The 22,099-nt window shown below is 40.7% G+C and overlaps 1 protein-coding gene across 2 annotated transcripts in view; it reads right to left on the bottom strand.

Annotated features, from left to right (window-relative positions):
• BLK (BLK proto-oncogene, Src family tyrosine kinase) overlaps positions 1-21,711 on the bottom strand; it is a 32,653-nt gene extending 10,942 nt beyond the window's left edge. The window contains exons 1-8 of one of the 2 annotated variants that reach the window (XM_044660909.1): positions 21,620-21,711; positions 19,804-19,902; positions 17,889-17,992; positions 16,257-16,403; positions 12,744-12,896; positions 10,843-11,022; positions 9,370-9,446; positions 1,557-1,707 (exon numbers count right to left, since the gene is read on the bottom strand). In XM_044660909.1, coding sequence (XP_044516844.1) covers positions 1,557-1,707; positions 9,370-9,446; positions 10,843-11,022; positions 12,744-12,896; positions 16,257-16,403; positions 17,889-17,992; positions 19,804-19,902; positions 21,620-21,675 — 967 coding nt within the window. In that variant the 5' untranslated portion in view covers positions 21,676-21,711. The remainder of the gene's footprint in view (positions 1-1,556; positions 1,708-9,369; positions 9,447-10,842; positions 11,023-12,743; positions 12,897-16,256; positions 16,404-17,888; positions 17,993-19,803; positions 19,903-21,619) is intronic. The other variant, XM_044660910.1, reaches the window with a different exon arrangement.
• Between the last annotated feature and the right edge of the window lie 388 nt (positions 21,712-22,099).

The raw sequence follows: 22,099 nt of genomic DNA, 5'->3' as shown, positions 1-22,099 counted from the left end.
AGGGAAGGGAAGAGAAGGGAAGGGAAGGGAAGGGAAGGGAAGGGAAGGGAAGGGAAGGGAAGGGAAGGGAAGGGAAGGGAAGGGAAGGGAAGGGAGAGGAAAGGAATCCAGAATCTAATTGTAGAAGACATTCTGATAATAGTAACACACTTTATAGTAACAATAGTAACAAAAAAAATAGTAACAAACAAATTTGTATAAATGTGGCCATGACAGGTGATCCCTTTATGAGGTAAGGAAAAGTCCTTTGAGTGAACTAAAAAGGGAAAAATATACTAGGAAGAGTAATGATTTGACCATGGTTTCCTGGGTGACTTTTAAAAGTTAGTTGGGGGGGGGGTAGGGCAGCTGTGTGGCCCAGTGGATTGAGAGTCAGAACCAGAGATGGGAGGTCCTGGGTTCAAATTTGACCTCAAACCTTTCCTAGCTGTGTGACCCTGGGCAAGTCACTTAACCCCCATTAGGCAATTAGCCCTTACCACTCTTCTGTCTTGGAACCAATACCCAGTATTGATTCTAAGATGGAAGAAAGGGTTGTTTTTTGTTGTTTTTTAAGTCAGTTAAGGGGCCAGTGAGGTGGCTCAGTGGATAGAGAGCCAGGTCTAGAGATGGGAGATCCTGGCCTCAGACACTTTCTATCCTTGTGACCGTGGGCAAGTCACTTGCCTCCCATTGCCTAGACCTTTCTGCTCTTCTGCCTGAAAACCCACACATAATATTGATTCTAAGATGGAAGGTAAAGGTCTTTTTAAAAAAGTCATTTCAGTCAGTCCAGTCCAAAATTAGGTTCAGAGGGATGAAGCTCCCGACAAGACTTGTAGACAACCCACAGAGTTGGATAAGGGGAAGCCAGGCCAAACCACATGCAGTTAGTAGACAGAAGAAACGTCAGAGGCAGCTGCCACAAAGAAAGGGGCCAGAACTCTGGGACTGAAGTATTGAGTGTGAGGAGGATTCAAACAGTTGCTTGGTTGCTAATGAGTTTGACTTTTTTTTAAAACGTGTTTGTTTTGTCTTTATAAACAGTATTCATTGTAGCCCTTTGCTAGTCTAGCCCTACTTATTGGGAATGCTGTTGAGAGGAGCAGTTGAGGAAGGAGACAGACCAAACACTGAGATGGTTTTCTAGAGGGTTGTTCCTGGCTAGAGGCTTGACTTTGGGGATTTTGTTTTGTTTTCAGATTTAATTGTCTTAAAAATTTATTAACTGATTGACTAAAAATTGCATCTTCCCAAAGCAGCAGAATATTTGCACTAGGAAGTCCATCTAAACAACGAGTACTGGTAGTAGGGTGAGAGCAGGGCAAATTAGACGTGGTTGAATGAGCCTCCTCACCACCCCACCCTACCCCTGCTGGATAGATAGCTGAAGGAAGCCGGGGCAGAGGTCTGGAGGTGTCCTTTGGCTTCTGACTTAAGAGTTCTATCATTCAGTCCCCCACAGAAATGAAAGGGGATATGCATAGGGAAGGGGCAGAAGGCAAAGGCAATTTAAAGTTATCAGCATGTTGGTTTTGCTCATCTTCCTTGTACCTCGAGAGATTAGTTCAACTCACCTTCATGGGCTGTATATTCACTATCTACAATCCTGGCCAAGCCAAAGTCAGCAATCTTGCAGCACAGACTCTCAGACACCAGGACATTGGCTGCCCTCAAGTCTCGATGGATTGAATTTCTTTGCTCGATGTAGGCCATCCCTTCTGCAATCTAAGAGGACAGGACAGTCTGTTGTTAGCTCTAGGCCTCTCCCTCTGCCACATACACCAGTAGCTCAGAGCATCTCTAGTGCATGTTTGAATCTCACCCTCAGGGGAAACTGGCAGCAACTTTCCACCTTTAGTCCTTTCCAGTAATAGATTAAAGTTCTCCGAGTTCTCTCTCTGTCTCTCAATGTCTCTCTCTCTGTCTCTCTGTCTCTCTCTCCTCCCTGTCTCTCTCTGTCTCTGTTTCTCAGTTTCTGATTGTCTGTCTCTATTGGTCCTTCTCTTTCTGTCTCTGTTTATTTCTGTCTCTAACACTCTCTCTGTCTGTCTCTGTCTCCTTCCATCTTACACTCTCTGTCTCTCTGTCTCTGCCTCTCTATATATATCTCTGTCTGTCTATCTGTCTGTCTGTCTGTCTGTCTCTCTCTCAGTATCCACAGTATATTTTTCTTATGGCTCAAGAAACTTCCTGGCACAAAATAATTCCTCAAGTCTGGCAACAAGGATGATCAGGTTTTTTGTAAAGTTCTCAGAGATGGAGGGAGAACTCTTTTTGGATCCTACTACCTCATTAAAAAGAAAAGCACCTCACCTTCCTCTTGGAATCAAAACTGTACTAGTTTCAAGGCAAGAAGAGTAGTAATGGGGGTTAAGTGACTTGCCCAGGCTCAGATAGCTAGGAAGTGCCTGAGATCACATTTGAGCCCAGGACCTCCCCTCTTTAGGCCTGGCTCTCCTGAGTCACCTAGGTGCCCCCCTCCACTACCTCATTTTAATAAATGATTAACATTTATATAGCTCTTTAAGCATTCTTTTGCATTTTTAAAAATTTGATCCCTTCAATAACCCTATGAAGCTAGAACTGTGGTTCTCTCCTCTTTACAGATGTGGATGGAAACTGAGTCATTAAATGAATCAGTGTCTGATGCAGGATTGAAACCCAAAACCTCCTAAGTCCCACACTCTTACCACTATATTATGCTACCTCTGGAGTAACCTCTCTGCTCTGCTGGGTGCCTTATGGGAGTTAAACACCAGCCAGATTCCACAGAATGATTTGTTGCAGAGCTGAATATTCAGATTTTTACAATAGTTTGATACATAACTCGCCTTCCATAGGCCTTTAGAAAATTTGATGATGGGGAGGGAAAAAGGAATGGAATATAAACAACACCTTACTTAAATATACTCAATTTAGGAATGACTTCGTAAACAACTTCTAGAATACTGTTTAGAACCTCGCCATTCTTCTATCAATTTAGATGTAGCACCTAGATGTCATCCTTGCCTCCCCACTATCTCTCACCCCACACATCCAATCTCTTGCTGTGTCTCGTCAGTTTTTGCCTTTGTAGCATCATTTGTGAGCATCTTCTTCTCTCCTTTTATACTGTCACCACCCTGGTATAGGGTACATCATCTCTTTCTTGGACTACTGTTATAGCCTGTTGGGTCGGTCTCCCCACCTCATCTCTCTCCCCACTCTGGTGATCCTTCACTCATTGGTCAGATAGTCTTCAAATAGTCAGGTAGATATGATTTTTTAACTCCTCTATAGCTGCTCATGACCTGGCCCCTTCTTAACTTTCTGGTCTCCTTATACCTTCCTCTTCCCTATGTTCCACCTGTCTTATGACTCAATTCTGGAATTAGCTCAGTTCTCTTTTTATTCTATTATGGGTCTCGTCCAATTTCTGTCTTGTGAAAAAACTTTATTCAATTATGGGAAATTATTGCATTCTTTGAACCTAGCCCTGAATGACTGGGAAGCTGTTCTGCCTCTACCTGCTCCTTAGAGATTCTAAAAAAAAACAACAAACTAAAACCTTGCCTTCTGCCTTAGAATCAATAAGAATGATCAATTCCTAAGCACAAGAGCAGTTAGGGCTAGGTAATTGGAGTTAAGTGTCTCGTCTAGGGTCACACAGTTAGGAAATGTCCAAGGCCAAATTTGAACCCAAGACCTCCTTTCTCTAGGCCTGGCTCTCTATCCCTTGAGTCACCTAGCTGCCCCTTAACTAAGGACCTAAATTATGCTGGCCAGAAACCCATTCATATCCAAAGATTAATCTAAGTTTTCTCACAATTATACATCTCAAGCAACTCATATATCTTATTTGAAAACTGGCTTTGGGTGGTTAATCAGTTATTGTTTTGATGCTCTTTGATTAAATATATAAACTTGAGGGGAGTGGGACACCTCTTTTTTGTATTTCAAGGAACTGCACCTTTTTACCCTCCTCCCAGCTTGGAAAGTCTTAAATCTTTCCTCCAATTAGAAATCAGCTTACCTAATTTTTTGTATCCTAAGTATTTTCTTTTAATTAATTGATTTATTTGATTGTTTTTCATGCATAAAAATCGATCTCCCCCTGTATTTGGGGTCCAGTGCCAAAGCTGAAGAGCCCTGGTCTCAATTTATTAGCAAATGGCACGCATTGCTTAATAAATCAGTATGCTCAGAAGCTTAAATCTTTGTTTCCTCAGACATTTCATCAAGCACCCATCACACTTGGCTTCTTTAAGTCCTAGTTAAAAACTAACCTTCTAAATGAAAAGCCTGTCCTGATCCCCCTTCATGTTAGTGCTGTCTGTCTATTGATTTTCTCTAATTTATCCTGTATGTACATTTGAACATAATTGTTTGCATGTTGTCTCTTCAATCAGATTTTGAACTCCTTGAGATGAAGGATTGTCTTTTTCATTGTATTTCCTTTAGTATAGTAAAGGGGAAAATGGAGGGTAGAAACATCAAGTGTTTTTTCAAGAATTTGGGCAGTAAAAAGGAAGAGAGAAGTAAAATGGTAGCTGAAGGGAATAGTTAGGTCAAAGACAAGAACTTTTTTCCAGAACTAGGAAGATCCAACCATATTTTTAGGCAAAAAGAAACAAACCAGCAAATGAGAGGTTAAAAATATATGGGAGAGAGAGGATGGTTGCAGGATGGGACAGGAATGATGCACAAAGGTGGAGGAGTCAGCTTTGACTAGGGAGAGAAACATTTCTCCTCCATTCTTGGCTCTGAGACAGAAGAAAGACAAAGATATAGCATCCATGTGGAGTGAAGAGGTGAAGAAGTTAAAGCCATTTCTTTCTCATTTTTCATCTCCTCTTCTCTTATGCTGCCCAAATTCTTGAAAAAGCATTTGATTTTTATACTACCCATTTGTCTCCAACTACTCAGTTTATTCTTCAGCCCCTTGCAATCTCATTTTACCACAGGATATTTTCCCAGTGTCTGAGGTCTCCTTGACCCTCTAACTTCTTGTCTTGGGTATGTTTTGAGTATGTTTTTATTCTGGCCACTGGAAGAGTTATTGTTCACTGACTACCTATTTTTATAGAAAAATTATGTTTGGTATTTCAGATAAATTACTTAGAAACTTGGTTATGCTCTAGAAAGTCTTATCTAAACAGAGTTATTTATATTTTTCCAAAGAGTGTCGAAAAAATTTTGACCTCAGAGAAGAGAGGATAAACATGATATTGAGTCAAGGAAATATGAGTGTAAAATATTGTACATGTCATTCACAAATTTGTTATTGGTAGGGGCAGATTTTTATAATTATATGTATATAATTTTATAAGAGTTATTCTATTAAAATAAAATGCTTATCCTATTTAAAAAAAGGGCGTAAGTGCCTAGAACAGTGCCTGGTGTATAGTAGGAATAAATTAAAATTTAAAATTTTTTAAAAAGATATGGTCATTTCAATAATGCACCTGATAAATATTATTTGAAAAATTTTATAATGCTAACACAATTGAGAAATTAGGGCTAGGTTTTCCTGTGGGAAAACCATCATATAATTAATTATAAAAATAATAATTACACAATTATTTAAAATAATATATTCTTAATTAATAAATAATTAATAATACATGGAATACAGATTTGTGTACTTAGATGAACAAGCAAAATAACAGTTCAGGTTTCTCTATGTACATCTTTTTAGAACTTAATGGTTCCATCTCCTTCCTTCTTTCTTCATGCTTTCCTCTAAATATGTTCTCTGGGGCTTTCAGGAGAGAAACAGGAGGAATGAAGGAAAAAGAATGGAGAAGAGAAAGAATGAGAGGCAGAGAGGGAGAGAGGAAGAGAAGGAAAGAGAGAAACATAAAAAGGGAGGAAAAGAGTGAAAGAGAGAGGGAGAAGAAAAGAGAAAGAAAGAGAGGGAAAGAAAGAGAAAGCAGGAGAGAGAGAAGGAAAAAGAGTACATGGGAAAGATGGCACTTTCTTAGAAGGGAAGGGAAAGGAAGAAAACCGGAATGGCACTGTTTCTGTTTCCCCTACCTAACTTCTAAAACTGGGACCACAAAATCTGCTTGTTCTTGTCCTTACATCCTTTGATCAAGGAGTATAAACATGGCCTGGAAGAACTCAAGCCATCTGGAGCATGGCCATAGAGAAAGAAAGCATTGCCATATTGAGAAATTCCCATTTAGCGTAGTGGATAGTGAGCTGGCCTTGAAAACATAAGGTCAAGTCATGCTTCTAAAACGTCCTGACTGTGTAATCCTTGGCAAAGTCTTGATCTCTCAGTGTTCTAGACTACTTTCCGATACGTTATGGAGTAGAGAAGATGCTGCCAAAGGTCCTGGCTGCGTTGGTAGAAACAATATCTTCCTCTGAGAGTTTCCAATACCAATGAAATCAAAGATTCAGCTCCTGTTCCCTAATTTTCCTATCCAGGTGTTGTCTTAGTTATTTCTGAAGAATTTAGGTCTCAAAATTTTAGATCTCAAGAGGATAAATCCCTGATTAGACCACACAAACTGTGGCTCTGGTGCTTAGGTTCTCCTAGAGCCATGATGGCAAAGGCATGAGATACATACCGCAGCATGCTTGAGGGAGCTATTTTGTTCCCCTCCCTAGTGCAACCATGGACATTTTTTGCATGTCCCCCATTCTTTCCAGCAGCCCAAACCAAGCACTTCCTCCACTCTCTGGGGTAATGCAGGGGGCTCACAGGTGGCTTGAAGGGAAAGTTTGGGCACATGATCTCTAAAAGGTTCACCAGTGCTGCCCCAGAGCATTTTATGATGGGAGATAGACTATCAGATTTTAAAAAATTTATTCTATGTGCCCTATTAGTGTATAGATTCCTTGCGGATAGAAACTATCTTTCATCATTCCTCTGCCTCAGCCCTGAGCATAGTAGGTCTTGATCATGGTAGATCTTGCCAATTAATATTTGTTGTGTTGATTTGGCTCATATCTTGAGGATAGAGCTTTAGGGAAAGCCTGAATTTGATGAGCAAGATGATCCACAGAAATCAAGAAAGGAAAGTTTTTGATGAGTAGTCATAGAGGTAGAAAGAGAGTATAATTCCATAGAAATGAGTGGGGAAAAGTTTCAAAGAGATGAAGGTCAAATACTATGGAGAGGTTGCAAAGGATGGGGACAGCGGAAAAACCCATTGATGGTTCTGATTCTCTATAACCTGACAATTAGGTGGTGACCTTTGTAATGGTGGTGGTCTGGTCAAATGTCACATAGCAAAGGGTTGAAGAATAAATGGGCTGCAGAGACATCAAGTACAGGCTCTTTTATCTGAGAATGTCAGAGCTTAAACACATCTTGGAGATAATTTAGTCCAGCTCCCTTGTCTTACTGATAAGGAAATTGAGGTCCAGAGAGAAAAAGTAACTTTTTTTTTTTAACACCACACGAGTGCCTAAAAGTCTTTCGATTGTGTCCCTGCTCTGACATTTTCTTTTAATCCAGTGTTCTAGGCTGCAATGGATGACATTTGGAGTCTTCAACTCACAGAATTTTAGATTTTCTATTTCATGTACAAAATTACTGATTTGAGAAATTGAGGGAAGCAAAGGGGCAGTAAGACATCACTACCAAACCTGTCCCATCAATTAGCCAGCATTAGAATCAATGGTCATAACCACTGGTGCATATTACCTCCATTTAATTAACTTGTTGGAGTATTTTTTTCAATTTGTTTCCTTTTCTAATCTTTTGATTCATTCATTCAACAACTATGTTGACCACCACATGTTTTGAACCACACACACACACACACACAAAACCAGATCCTGGCATGTTTTGAGCATGAGTGCATTTTCATTCCTGTTGCTTCTGGGGTGCCCCCACAACTTTCCAATGTATAGTTTAGACAGGCTTGTAACCAGTGTAATTTGACCCTAGCATTAATTTTCTGAAATTAGTTTATCAGCTTGAACACTATTCAGTTCTGTGCTCACTTCAGTGGAAAAAAAGAGAAGATATGACATCAGTTCCTGTCCTGATACTAATAATAGATAAGATTCCATGCCATGAAAGTAGGGGTAGGGGTAATGTGGTGAGGTGTGCGGGAGGGGGAACGAAAGGGAGGTGGTGTCCCTTCCAAAAATGGATGTGTATGTGTTTTTGTGTATATCACAGGCTGACCACAGACCAAACACCCACACTTCATGACTGTCAAGTATGCTTTCCTGCCAGTCACAGGGAGGAGATTTGGTCTATCAAGTTTTCTTTGTGTCCCCATCTAATAGCCCCAGTGAAAGAAGTTTTCCTCTCTTAATCTGACTCTCTCCCCCTCTTTGAGATGGGTAAATTCCTTTTTTTAAATGACAAGACAAGAGCAGCAAGAGTAGGTAGTGGGGGTTAAGTGACTTGCCCAGGGTCACATAGCTAGGAAGTGTCTGGGGCCAGATTTGAACCCAGGTTCTCCTGTCTCCAGGTCTGGCACTCTATCCTCTGGGCTACCTACCTGACTCTGAGATGGATAAATTCCAAATTTAAAAAACCATCAATTTCTGCCTCTATTAGCTTTGATATTACAATGCTTAGGGCAAAGTGGGCTTGATCGCCTCACATTATATAGAGATAGTTAAAGTTAGATTATTATCTGGCTAACTATGGAGTCTTGAGCATGTTCGTGGCTGTTAAAATTCATTTCTTATCTGATATTTGGAAGGGTGGCCCCAATACTGAATCACCATTGGGGTTCTTGGAAACTGAATAATTATTTTTTTTAGAAACCAGCATGAAATAATGGCATAATGGAGAGATTTGGCTTTCAGTACAAAAAAAAAACCAGGATTGTATTTGATACATTCTGATTGTATGTCTTGGGAAAGTAACACAACCTCTCAGTGCCCCAGGCAGACTGTAGGACTACACATTGCAGAGCAGGGGCTGACCTGTATTGGTAGCAGGAGCTTTTATTTTTTTTTTCCTGGAAATTCTCTATATGATGGGAAAAAAGGTCTCATAACCATAGCACCTATCTTATGGAAAGATACATGGAGGGTGTGAACTGAGACAGATATATTACCGTGAAGAACTTCCTATGGGGCAGCTAGGTGCCTTAGGGGATAGAGAAAGGGAGAAAGCTTAGAAAAGGGAGGTCCTGGGTTCAAATCCCAGCTCTGACACTAGTTATGTGGCTTTGGACAAGGCATTTGCCCTCTCTGGGTTTCTGTTTCCTACTCAGTTAAGGGAGGAAAGTTAAGACTAGATGACCTTTAATGTCTCTTCTGGACAGCTAGAAGGGGCAGTAGATAGAGCCCCTGGGAGACCTGAGTTCAAATATGGCCACAGACAGATGAGGGTTTTTTTAAAAAAATGTTATTCTTTGAATGGTAAAATGCCTAGCACATGACAGATGGAATCATTGTTATTGTAGTTATTCCTAGATCACACACCTGGGCCATTATGTCAATCAGTCTTGAGAATGGCAGCTTGCAACCTTCTTCTGACTTTAGGAAATCCAATAAGCACCCTAATAAGAAAGAAATTAAAGTATTGTTTCAGAAAAATTACCTAGCACCTTCTTTTGTCAACTTTGCTGAACTAGATACTGTTAGAGGAAGCTGTTCCTGAAAGTAAACCAGCCAAAGCAGATCATTCAGGACAATGAGATAGTAGTTTGTTAAGTGATAATCAGTGTAGCTTCCCAACATATCTAACATGCCCTGGCAGTATGTTTTATGGCCAAAGAATTTTCTTACTCTTAATATTTGTTTAGAAGTAGCCAGGAAATCAGTTTTTAAAAAATTCTTTGTTAGTCCTCTTTCCTTACTCAGGTTCTTCTAACCTGAACCCTCCTTCCTTTCCTCCCTCCCTCCCTCCCTCCCTTCTTTCCTCTTTCCTTTCCTCCTTCCTTCCTTCCTTCCTTCCTTCCTTCCTTCCTTCCTTCCTTCCTTCCTTCCTTCCTTCCTTCCTTCTCTCCCTTACATTTTATCTTAGAATAGATACTAAATCCAATGCTGATGAACTGTAAGGGCTAGGCAACTGGAGTTAAGTAACTTGCCCAGGGTCACACATCTAGGAAGTACCCAAGGACCCTTCCTTTCTAATGGTCTGATGCTTCAGCACAGAATCCATGGTGGGCTGATGTCTTGTGAGGGATAGTGGAGAGCAGCATCCCTGGAGCAGGGGTACAATGAAGAAAAGAATGCTCCTCTCCCCTCTTCTCTCTCTCCTCCCTACTTCCATCTGTTCTACTTCTCTTTCTACCTTTTCCTCTCTTCCTTCTCCTCTCCTCTCCCCTATCCCATCTCTCCTTTTCCCTTTCTTTCCAACCTTGCCTCTTCTTTCATCTTTTTTCTCCATCTCTCTTCCCTTCCTTCTTCTCTTTCCCCTTCCTTCCTTTCTTATCCCTTCCTTTCTCGCCTCCATTTCCCTTTCTTTTCTTTCTTCTCTACTTCTCTCCACTCTTATCTCCTCTTCTTCCATATTTTCCTCCTATTCTCTCCCTTGCCTGATCCTCTCTAGCCTCCTTCTCTGCTCTTTCCTCATTTTCCCCTTCCTCTCCTATCTTTCCATCCTCTTCTTTTTTCTCCTCTTCTCTCCCCTCTTCTTCCTGTGAGGACCAATGGACTCTAAAGTCTAAGTCTTTGGAGATTCATGGGGATGGCAGCCTTAATGAATAGCACTCATTCCTTCCCTCCCACCCCTTTTATCCACCACAGAGGCAGTAGACTAACCATTACTTTCAACTCTTTGTTCAGGTTTTATCTCTTAGAGATCAATGTAGCAAGTACTCAATCAGTATTGAGTGAAGTTCACGGAATCTAAACCCTTTGCCAGCCTATAGCTCTTGCTTACACTATATCTATACCACCAGCAGCCCTTTCCCACCCCCAGCCTCATTCACATGATCTAAGCCCTGTCACCTTTGGCCATGTACTCTGTGACAATATAGATGGGTTCTTGGGTAACCACCGCATAGAGACGGACCAATTTGTCATGCTGGAGGGTTTTCATTAAATTGGCCTCAGCAAGGAAGGCCTCAGGAGACATGCTGCCTTCCTTCAGGGTCTTGATGGCCACCTTTATGTTGTTTTTATAATAACCTACACCAAAGAGAGGATCAAGGAGTCCATTAAGAATACAGATGTTCTACCTTTTCACTTTGAAGCAACATGACATAGCGGAGGCAATAGATGAATAGGAATCAGAACACTTGGTTGTTAATCCTAACTGTCACTAACCCCATTTTACACATGAGTAAACTGAGATTCAGAAAATTAATTATTTGAAAGTTTGTCACATAGAAGAGAGATTAGACTTGCCTCCTTTGGTTTCATCCGACAGAACCAGAGGCAACAGATAGAAGTTAAAATGAGACAAATTTAAACTTGGTCTCAGGAAAAACTTTCCAACATATAGAGCTGTCCAAAGGGGGAACAGGCTCTCTTTCAATGGAAATCTTTAGGCAGGGGATGGAAGGCTTCTTATTAAGTATATTAGGTATGTTGTAGTACAGATTCTTTTTGAGATATGGGTTATACTATAGGGTCCCTGAAGTTCCTTCAAATTCTTAAATTCTTTGTCTCATTTCAGACACAAAGCCAAGAATCCAGAAGAGATTTGTTGTCGATCAATAAACCAACAATAAGCATTTGTTAAGCAAATTCATTTATTCATTATTTTATCCATTTGAGTCAAATCAAAAAGCATTTAAAAGAACCCTTAATTTTCTATCTTAGAATCAATACTATATATTGGTTGTAAGGCAGAAGAGTGGTAAAGGGTAGGCAATGGGGATTAAGTGATTTGCCCAGGGTCACAAGGCTGGGAAGTGTCTGAGGCTATATTTGAACACAGGACTTCCCACTCTCCAGCTAACTGGCTAAGTCAGCATTTTTTATATGCTTACTATATTTTAGGCACTGGGAACAAAAATCAAGGCAAAAAAGAAAGACAAAAAGTCCTTAAGGAACTTATATTCTAATGGTGGAAGACAATCATTATAAAGGAAGGTAAAAAGAGGGAGAAGGTTCATTAAGCCCTTTTTATGGAACTATTAAGTGCAAAGCACTAGGCTTAGGCACTGAAGATACAAAGTCACAAAGGAAATAATCTCTCTCTTCAAGAACCTATTCAGGGGGCAGCTGGGTAGCTCAGTGGACTGAGAGCCAGGCGTAGAGACAGGAGGTCCTAGGTTCAAATCTGGCCTCAGACACTTCCCAGCTGTGTGACCCTGGGCAAGTCACTTGACCCCCATTGCCAACCCTTACCAGTCTTCTGCCTTGGAGCCAATACACAGTATTGACTCCAAGACAGAAGGTAAGGGTTAAAAAAAAGAACCTATTAAAAAAGGTTCAAAAAGAAGGCTTCCAAATAATTCAAGGGAGACAGTACCGGCCCAGAGATGATCCAAAAAGATTCAGAAGAAAAGCATCTCTATAACTTAAGGGAGAAGGTACCAGCCCAGGGATCAGAATCCTTGGTTAGCCTCCTTATGTGCCTTTAGCCACATCACTTTCCTCTCTGTTATCTTAACTTTAATCAATAAACATGTATTAAGTATTTACTGTGTGCCAGGCACTATGCTGGTGATACAAAAGGAGGCAAAAGAGATCTGAAGGAGCTTACAATGTAATCAAAGTCCTGCCCTTTTTGCCTCAGAGGGTTGTTCTGAGGCCCCAAAGAAAGCATGTGTAATAGCATTTAGATAATCTCAAGGGATTTCCCCCCAGAGAGGCCCCTTCTTCTCTGTCCCTGCTTCATTGCCCCTTCTCACAGCTCAACCCCTCCACCTCCATGCCAACCCTGAACAGCATGTTCTTACCCATCCAGACTTCTCCAAACTGTCCAGCACCAAGTTTCCTCACCAGTTTCAGAGAATGTCGGGGCACTTCCCATTCATCCTGGGCCCAGTGTGTCTGAGGAGCCAGAATCACACAGGGCATAGTCAGCTTCTGGCATAAACCGTCCCCTTTCTCTGTATTATAGTGACAAAAAGATGTGGATGGGTGGTTACTGGGGCAGCAAAGGAACCGTGCCTCTCCCTTCTATTTGGAACATGCTCGTCCCTCCACTTGAGATTATTCAGCTTTGCTCATTAACTTGCCAGAAAGAAAGAGAAATGAAAGGTTGGGGGAGACTGGCATTTGCTAGGTTCCCTTCTCTAATTCTCCTTTTACTGTTATTTGCATTTTCTTTGAATAAAGTATCTAATAGCTTGATTTCCACATAGTAGCGGCATAACACGCTTTTTTTATTACAGTTTGTGGGTGTCGAAAGCTTGCTCCTTCTACTAACACAGGTAAGCAGATAGTCTGAAACTCAAATTGAAATAGTTGCCCAGGACACTGAGAGGCTGGCGACTTGTCCCATAGCCAGTATGTTCCAGAGATCATTCTGACTCCAAGACTGGAACTCGACCCACTATACCACTCTGTGAACGAATGATTGTTGAACTGAATTAGACCGGCTTCAGGTGTACCTTTAGCTGTTTTCTTCAAGTGCATTTAGGTTTAAAATGTGCTCCTTTCAAAGCTGTCATGTAGTGAGCCTATAGGTGGCAGCCTTGGAATTAGTAAAGGCACCTGGCCACCTAATATCACTAAGAGCCATGGGGAAATGTTTTGGTGAATTGGTCATTTCCGTGGAAATGGAAAATTCCATGGAAACAATAAGGCAAATATCAGATAATCATCCCAAACATCTCTGGAGAGGACTTTGCAGGGGTGTGCTGGAGCCAGCTCGTACTGGCTCACAAGAGCTAATTGTTAAGTTTTCAGTGTCCCCATTTATAACTCAAATCCACAAATGAATCAAATCAGAGATTGAGTTATTGCTTTGTTGATTGTTTTAGACTAAAGAAAGTAATGAAGAAAATGTTATTAATCTGTAGATTAAACTTAAAACAGTCCTGTGCACTTTTTTTTCCCTTTCTGGAGAGCAACAGTTAAACATTTACCAGCACATCCCTAAATAAAACTCTGAGATTCAGCGGTGTTGTCTTAACGGTGCTATTATGAAACAACTGCCACACGGTCACAGAGGGCTTGCTAAAGGCACTGTGAATAGTAGTGTGAATAGTACATAGTAGGTACAAGGAGGCCTTTGGCCTATTAGCTGCAATGATTTATAGGGAAGAAATGACATCTAGAGTGACTAAATGATGGAGGGAGGAGGTCGGTTAGTTATGCAGTCATAGAGAGGGATGGGCAGATGGGAAGCTCTAATTTTGCACTGGTACCCATGAAATAGTAAAAGGCAGCCATAAGAGCTGGTTACCAGTGCTCGTGAACTTGTGTGTGTGTGTGTGTGTGTGTATTTTTAATGTAATTAATAGTTTATGATATTTTCCCATGGTTACACGATCATGAACTTGTTTTTTGATATTTGTATTTCAGTATAATGAGTTCCTTTTATAATTCCAAGCATTAAAAATATTATTCTGAGAAGAGATCTATAGGCTTAACCACATCAGGATTTGGTTTTGTCAAGAGCACCAAAAAAAAGGTTAAAAATCTCTGACCTTGAGGAAGATTTCCACCACAATGGAAAGATCCTCTATGGAAAAAAAAGAGAGAGAGAGAGAAAAATGGGGATAGAGACTTTGATGTACATGTACCAATATAGAAGAGATTATACATCTATTCAAGTGTCTAAAGATTGCTTGGGCACAGTATCAAAGAGGGCAATACCTGTGTTCCTACTTATGTAATAATATATATTTTACACCTTTACCTTCTGTCTTAGAACCAATCCTGAGTATTGGTTCCAAGGCAGAAGAGGGTCACACAGCTATGAATTGTCTGAGGTCATATTTGAACTCAGGACCTCCTGTTTCCAGGCCTGCCTCTCTATCCACTGAACCACATAGCCGCCCCTGTGCTATATTATTAACTATAGAACTATAAAGCTATATTATTAACTATAAAACTATAGAACTACACAATGTCAGACCTGGAAAGTATCTCAAAGATCATCCAATCTAACTCTATCATGTTCCAGATAATATGATACAACTGTAAAAGCACACTAAGGACCTTGTCAGCCCAATTCCTTCTTTAAGGAAAATATGAATAAAAATTATTTCTGGCTGGTCCTTTGGGAATTATCTGAATGAAAAAATCTTGTCAGTGTTGTTATTCAGTCATTTTCAGTTGTGTCCTACTCTTTATAACCTCTTTTGGGTTTCCCTGGCAGGAGTGATTTGCCATTGGCTTCTGCAGCTCATTGTACAGAAAAGGAAACTGAGGCAAACAGGGTTAAGTGACTTGCCCAGGGTCACAGAGCCAGTAAGTGTCTAAGACCAAATTTGAACTCAAGAAGATGAGTCTTCCTGAGTCCAGGTCTAGTACCCTATCTACTTTGCCACCTAGCTGCCCCTAATCTTGTCAGTTCTTAATCACAGCCCAAGGAGATTCCCTTAGTCTAAAATTATTTTATCCCTATCAAAGGTTTCTTTTAATTAAGAATTAAATTTAAGAAATTAAGTTTTTTTTTAAATCCTCATCTTCTGTGTTAGAATTGATACTAAATATTGATTCCAAGGCAAAAGAGCATGAAGGGATAAACAATTGAGGTCAAGTGACTTGCCCAGGGTTATTAGTTTCTAATCAGAAACTGAATCACAGTTCCTACACTCCAGGAAAATGGATTATATGGTAACCACAGCTGTAATAGGAATCTCTTTTGATGCATCTAATTAAGAGCAGTATTTCTTTTTCTGCCTTTGGCCACTTTTGATTTAATAGTTTTAGGAAAATTATTCTTCAGGTCACATTGACATTAAAGTGATTATTCTGTTTTAACAGATAGGAAACTCTACCTTAAACTTTGTATCCTCGAGTGATTTTTCTAGAACCAAATTTGCTGCCCAGCTCTTACTATAATAATGTTGAACTTGCTCTTATAGCAAAGAGAAGGCAATCCTGGGAGAAATAGAATATCCTCCTTCATCCAGGGACCAGATCTTCATTCCTTGATTAGCATAAAATTGTTAAGTAGGACTGGTTGTAACAAATTTCCAATTAGTGAGGATGTGGTGGGAAGGGGAACATTGCACTTTTTATTTCTTTTTCCCTAAATTACTTGGATTTAGATAACAAGTTTGTTTCTGACAGACATGCCAAAATAAGCAAAGTCCATGCAGCTAGGCCCAGAGAGAGGGGAGATCACCTGCTTCAAGTGAAGGACAGAACTGGGACTAGAATCCAATTTTCCCTGCACCCAGCAGAGGGCCATTTGCACTATACCCCACAGCCGCCAATTATAAAGCCCAATCTTGTTAAATATATCCTTCTGCGTGATGGCCCTACAATCAAATTTGACACCTGGCACTTACTAGAATAATGTTGGACCAGTTCTCGTAGTGAAGGGAAGGTGATCCTGGGAGAGATATAATATCCTCCATCATCTAGGGCCCGGATCTTATAGTGTTTGATAACATCTCCCGCAGGGGTGGTGTCCTTCACACTCAGGGAAAGGGCGCCTGGAGAATTAATTCACAAACACACATATGGAAGAAATAAGTCATCAACTCAAGAGAATCAAATGTCCAGGTAAATGAAGTGGAATTAGGGTTTCCTTTAAATTATGTAATGCCTACCTGACCTCTACCTATATTTTCACCAATTCCTGAAAAGCAAGATTTTCTTGTCTGAGAGACTAATTCTAATTCATAGAATGATGATCCATTTAGAACAGGAAGAGACGTTGCTGTTCCATCATTCAGTTGTGTCCAACTCTTTGGGGTTTTCTTGGCAAAATACTAGCATTATCTACCATTTCATTCTCAAGCTCACGTTTTACAGATGAGAAAACTGAGGCAAATGGGGTTAAGTAACTTAACCAGGGTCACACGACTACTAATTGTCTGTGGCCATATTTGAACTCAGGTCTTCCAGGGGCTCTATCTACTGCCCCTTCTAGCTGTCCAGAAGGGACATTAAAGGTCATCTAGTCTTAACTTTCCTCCCTTAACTGAGTAGGAAACAGAAGCCCAGAGAAGGCAAATGCCTTGCCCAAAGTCACATAGCTAGTGTCAGAGCTGGGATTTGAACCCAGGTCTCCCTATTATAGTGCACAGGATCTACTTTTAAAGTTGTTGCAAGTGTTGTATACACCCTGAGCTGTCTGTGGGTGTGGGGAAAGGGGCTGTGTGGAAGGGAATGCCTAGGCTTCCATGCCTGTTACTCAAGACATTGTCACAACTGGCTGTCTCTCTCTGTCTGTCTGTCTCTCCTCAGACAATGCCAATGACAGACACAATACGAGTCAGTCAGGAAACATGTAAGTGCCTATTAGTGCTGGGATACAGAAAAAGGCAAAATTATGGTCCCTGACTTCAAGGAACTCACAATCTAATAGGAGTATCAATATAGAAATAAGTATAGACTATCTATGTTCTGCCCACATATATAGATTTATACATACACATATACACACCCAAATGAAAAATCATTTCAAAGGGCAGACGCATTTCCCTTGCTCAGGCCCAAACCTTTTCCTGCCCTCTTGTGCCTCCAAACTGACAAATGAAATCCGGGATCATCAGGGGCCAGAGCTGGGAGGGACCTTAGAATCATCTAGTTCAACTCCCCTGTTTTCCTTTTTCAAAAAACTCTTACCTTCCATCTTAGAATCAATGCTGTGTATTGCTTCCAAGACAGAAGACTGGTAAGGGTGATGCAGTGGGGCTTAAGTGACTTTCCCAAGATCACCACACTAGGAAGTGTCTGAGTCACATTTAAACCCAGGACTTCCCATCTCTAGGCCTGGCTCTTAATCCACTGAGTGAACCAGCTAGCTGCCCTGTCCACTGTTTTTCACAGAAGGAAACATAGAGGAGAAGTGATTTAAGCTAGATCTCATGGGGTTGAGGTCTGAGCCAAGGCTAGGATCCCTACAGATCTCTAGCTCCCCAGTGCCATGCTCTTTGCCCTGCCCTATTCAGAAGGGTTGCCTTTGTCCTTACCTTTATTTGTTTCACTCTCTCTAATTAGGAACGCGCCAATTTTGTTGACAGGAGCCAGGAGTTTCCTCTCAGCTTCTCTCCGGCTGATTGTTTTGAAGAACCACCTGGAAAGAGATGTAGAAGAAGGAAGAGGGGAAAACCCATCAAAGTTTTCCAAGGACTCAGTAATGATCTCTTCTCATTGCACTATGTGCTTTGGGACTTCTCCCACAGCCATGTTTTATATACCCAAAGGCAAAGGGGGGAAAACACACACACACACTCCACACACACTCACACACACTCCACGCACACTCACACACACTCCACACACACTACACACACACACACACACACACACACACACACACACACACACACACACACACACCCTACAACTCCAGTCTATGTAAGACTTTGCTGCCTCCTAGAATAATAGCAGTTCTTGAAACTAGCCAAAATATAGTCACAACTTATTTTAGAACAGGTATTCCACGTGTAGGAATTCTAGTCTTGGGAGGTTACCTGGGACACTGAGATGCGAAGTGTTTGCCCAGGGTCACATGACCAGTTTTGCCAAAGGCTAGATGGACTTGAACATAGGTCTTCTTGTCTACACTACATCACATGTCAGGCGTTCAATAAAAAAAAAATATATTGTTGAAATAAACCGAAGCCTTATTGCCAATATTCCAAGTCCTGCCAACATCCGGACTTAGTAGTGTAAAGTAAGGACTTAATTAATGCTCATTGATTTAGCTTCTACCACATCTGCAAATGTGCTCACTGAATATTCTAGCGTCTGTGATACCAGTCCAGTAGGTTTATGCTCTATTTATTCATTATTATCTTTTTCCCCAATTCCTAGTTGATATAGTTTTTAATCACTGTTTTCTGATATTTTGTGACCCGTGTTTTTTCCTTCCCTCTCTCCCCTCCTTCTTCCCCAAGATGGCAGGTAATATGATATAGGTTATAGACATCTATCATGAAATACATATTTCCATGTTCATCATAGTGTGAAAAAAAGACATATACTGCTTGTACAAGAAAAAAAAATTGGGAAGGAAATAAAGTGAAAAATGGTTTGCTTCAATCTGCATTCAGACTCAATCAGTTCCTTCCATGATGATGGATACCCATTTTTGTCATAAGTTCCTTGGAGTTGCCTTGGATCTTTGCATTGATTTAAGTCATTCACCATAGGATATCCAGTCAGTTCAGTAGGATTTTGAACTAGAAAAGGCTGGAGAGAAAAACTAATCCAGAAAATTGAGGCTCCGGCTTAAACTCCAGTCTTCCTAACTTCAAATCTGGTCAACTATCTACTACATCCCACTATTTCTCTAGGCAGGGATATAAGTCCCAGTTGATAGTGGCCAAGTGGTTCAGAGGATAGAGTTTCAGACCTGAGTTCAATTTTGGTCTCAGACATTAGCTGAGGTATTCTAGACAAGTTGGTTAATCCTATTTGCCTTAATTTCTTCATCTGTAAAATGAACTGGAGAAGGAAGTGGCAAACCAGTCTAGAGTCTTTGCTAAGAAAACCACAAATGGGGTCATAAAGAGTTAAACATGACTGAGATAACATGAGTTCCTACTCCATGGAAATGACTATTCTGATAAGGAATGATCTCATGAAGCCACAGGGAAGGCTTACCATGACCAGACAGTCCACACCATAGCTTCATACACCCGATTATAGCCTGAGTTTTATAAGATCCATTTCTATTCAGAAAGGGAGGGACAGGGAAAGTCTCATTCTCAAAGGCTGGGCAGACCAAAGTGACTTCCTGAAGATCACAGTGTTGCCAAATGGTGAAAGAGAAATCTCAAATCCAAATGGTTAAGCAATGGTTCCCACTTCCCACGTGCAGCATCCCTGCCCCCCAACAAATGTGAGATTGTGCTAGTATTTGTATTAAAGTACACCTACTTTTCAACTTCCAGAGTCTCTACTCGAGCAACAAAGTTGCTAGGGACATAGCCTTCCCTTCTAGTGACAAGCGATCTGGCCAACCACCAGTCTCCAGTTCTATGAGAAGAAAAAGGGAAAATGCAAACATAATAAAAATCCTGTGTTTGGGATATTCTTCTGAGGGGGCTCAAAGTACTTTATAGACATGATCTCAACCCCGAAAGAGTGAGAAATAGAAGAGAAATGACACTGAATCATCATGATTTGACTTTGAAGCTCATTATTATTTCTAATTTGCTGAGGGGTACATCAGGCAAAAGGTAGTAGGGTTGGACTGACTCATGTCTCACTTGTTAATGAGCAATATTCCCAGAAAGCTTGCTCCCTCCCTGTTAATGGGACAGAATTGAGGAGGAGCTAGCCAGCCCCACGTATAAGAACTGCTCTGTCACAAGATTAGAACTTGAAGGCCAAAATTCCTGAATAGTGATCAGATACGATTTGGTCTTCAGAATAAGATATGAAGAGGAAGCAATGTGACTTAGTGGAAAGAGTGCTGGATCTGAGTCAGAGGAAGGATGTGGATTCTAATCTTGTCTCTGTCATTCGCTAGCTTTGTGACTTTGGGGAACACTTCAGTGTCCCATGGTATTCGTTCCTCAGTAATAAAGCGGGGATGAGAGGGACTTGGACTTGATATCTGCTCCCTTCTAGGTCTAGATCTATGATCCCAAGGCTCAAATGCAGTGAAAGATGATTTCCTTTTCTTCTTAGAAACTCAGTGAAAGTAACATGATCAGTCTGGTGACTCCATACATGAAATAGCAGCAGCAGAGTACAGTGCAAGGTGCTGGATTCAGAGTCAGAGTTTGGGTTTGAATGCTCACCTTGCCTCTTACTGTCTATGTGATCTGGAGTAGGCCATTGAACCATCTACCTTCAGTTTCCTCATTTATGAAATGCTGAGATCAGACTAAATGATCTCTGAGGTTCCTTCTCACTCTAAATCTTTGGTCCCAAAGGAGTTGATTAATTATCTTTTGTAATGGCAAAAAGTAAAAGAATAAAATTTAGGGACAGCTACGTGACTCAATGGATAAAGAGATAGGCATTGAGATGGGAGGTTCTGGATTCAAATCTGGCATCAGACACTAACTAGCTGTGTGACCCTGGGCAAGTCACTTAACCCCAATTGCCTAGCCCTTACCACTCTTCTGCCTTGAAACTGATACTTAGTATTGATTCTAAGACAGAAGATAAGGGTTTAAAAGAAAAAGTAAAATTTGAAAAAAATAAAAGAGGTCAAATTGTTTAAAAAACAAGGGAGACTTTGTATGAACCAAACATGCATGTGACTTACAGACACATTTGTGTGTGTGTGTGTATGTGTGTGTGTGTAATCATTCATGAATATATGTGAGTCAGAAACTTCTGGCCAGATAATTAGATAACTTCCAAATAATTAGAGCAAAACCACAGGGAATGGGGGAAATCTGGATTAGAAGAGCTCACTATACACAAGTATGCCAGGCTGGGTAAGTCTTGGAGAAAATATTACAATGGGAAATGGTAGAGTACCCTGGAGTTGACTTTAAGGTTACATGGATGTTTCCTCTCTACATCCAGGTTGGTTATTTATTCTCACCTGAAGTATCTATGGAACAAGGAAAAAAAATCAAACTAAAGGAAGTAGAAATGAATGAATGGAAAGCAAGCCCCCAATAAGGCAAAATCATAGAAGATTTGGATAATATTGAAAGAGTATCTCCCATTGCAAAGGCAAGGTAAGCTAGTAGAAGGCTCCCTGTGTGGAATGGCACTCTGAGAAACATACTTCATCAAGATTTGCAGCTTTTCTCCCTTTACCACCTTCAGGTCCCGGTCATTCATGGCTTCATAATCCCACAAGGCAACCACATAGTGCTCCTCTGTAATGAAGAAGAAAAATATGGCAGCTTTTCGGGGTTTCTGGAGCTATGGCAGGAAGAGAAAGTGAGCCAGCTGATGTGGGAGAAATCAGAACAAGGGGCTTATAAGCAGTCATGGCCAGGATTAGGCTCCAGGACAACTCTTTCAGATTTCTTGTGATAAGGATGTAGAAAGCCTGCAAGTAGGCTGGGGTGACTAGAGATTTTCCCAGGGTGCTATATTTAGAGGGTGATGAAATCACTAGAATTCTTTCAACAAAAAATAAAATTATAGTTAAGCATCTAGCTAGGAAAGAAAGAAAGAAAGAAAGAAAGAAAGAAAGAAAGAAAGAAAGAAAGAAAGAAAGAAAGAAAGAAAGAAAGAAAGAAAGAAAGAAAGAAAGAAG

This window comes from Gracilinanus agilis, chromosome 2, assembly GCF_016433145.1.
Source record: "Gracilinanus agilis isolate LMUSP501 chromosome 2, AgileGrace, whole genome shotgun sequence".
NCBI classification, from domain to species: Eukaryota; Metazoa; Chordata; class Mammalia; order Didelphimorphia; family Didelphidae; genus Gracilinanus; species Gracilinanus agilis.
This window is presented reverse-complemented; position numbering and strand designations above follow the sequence as displayed.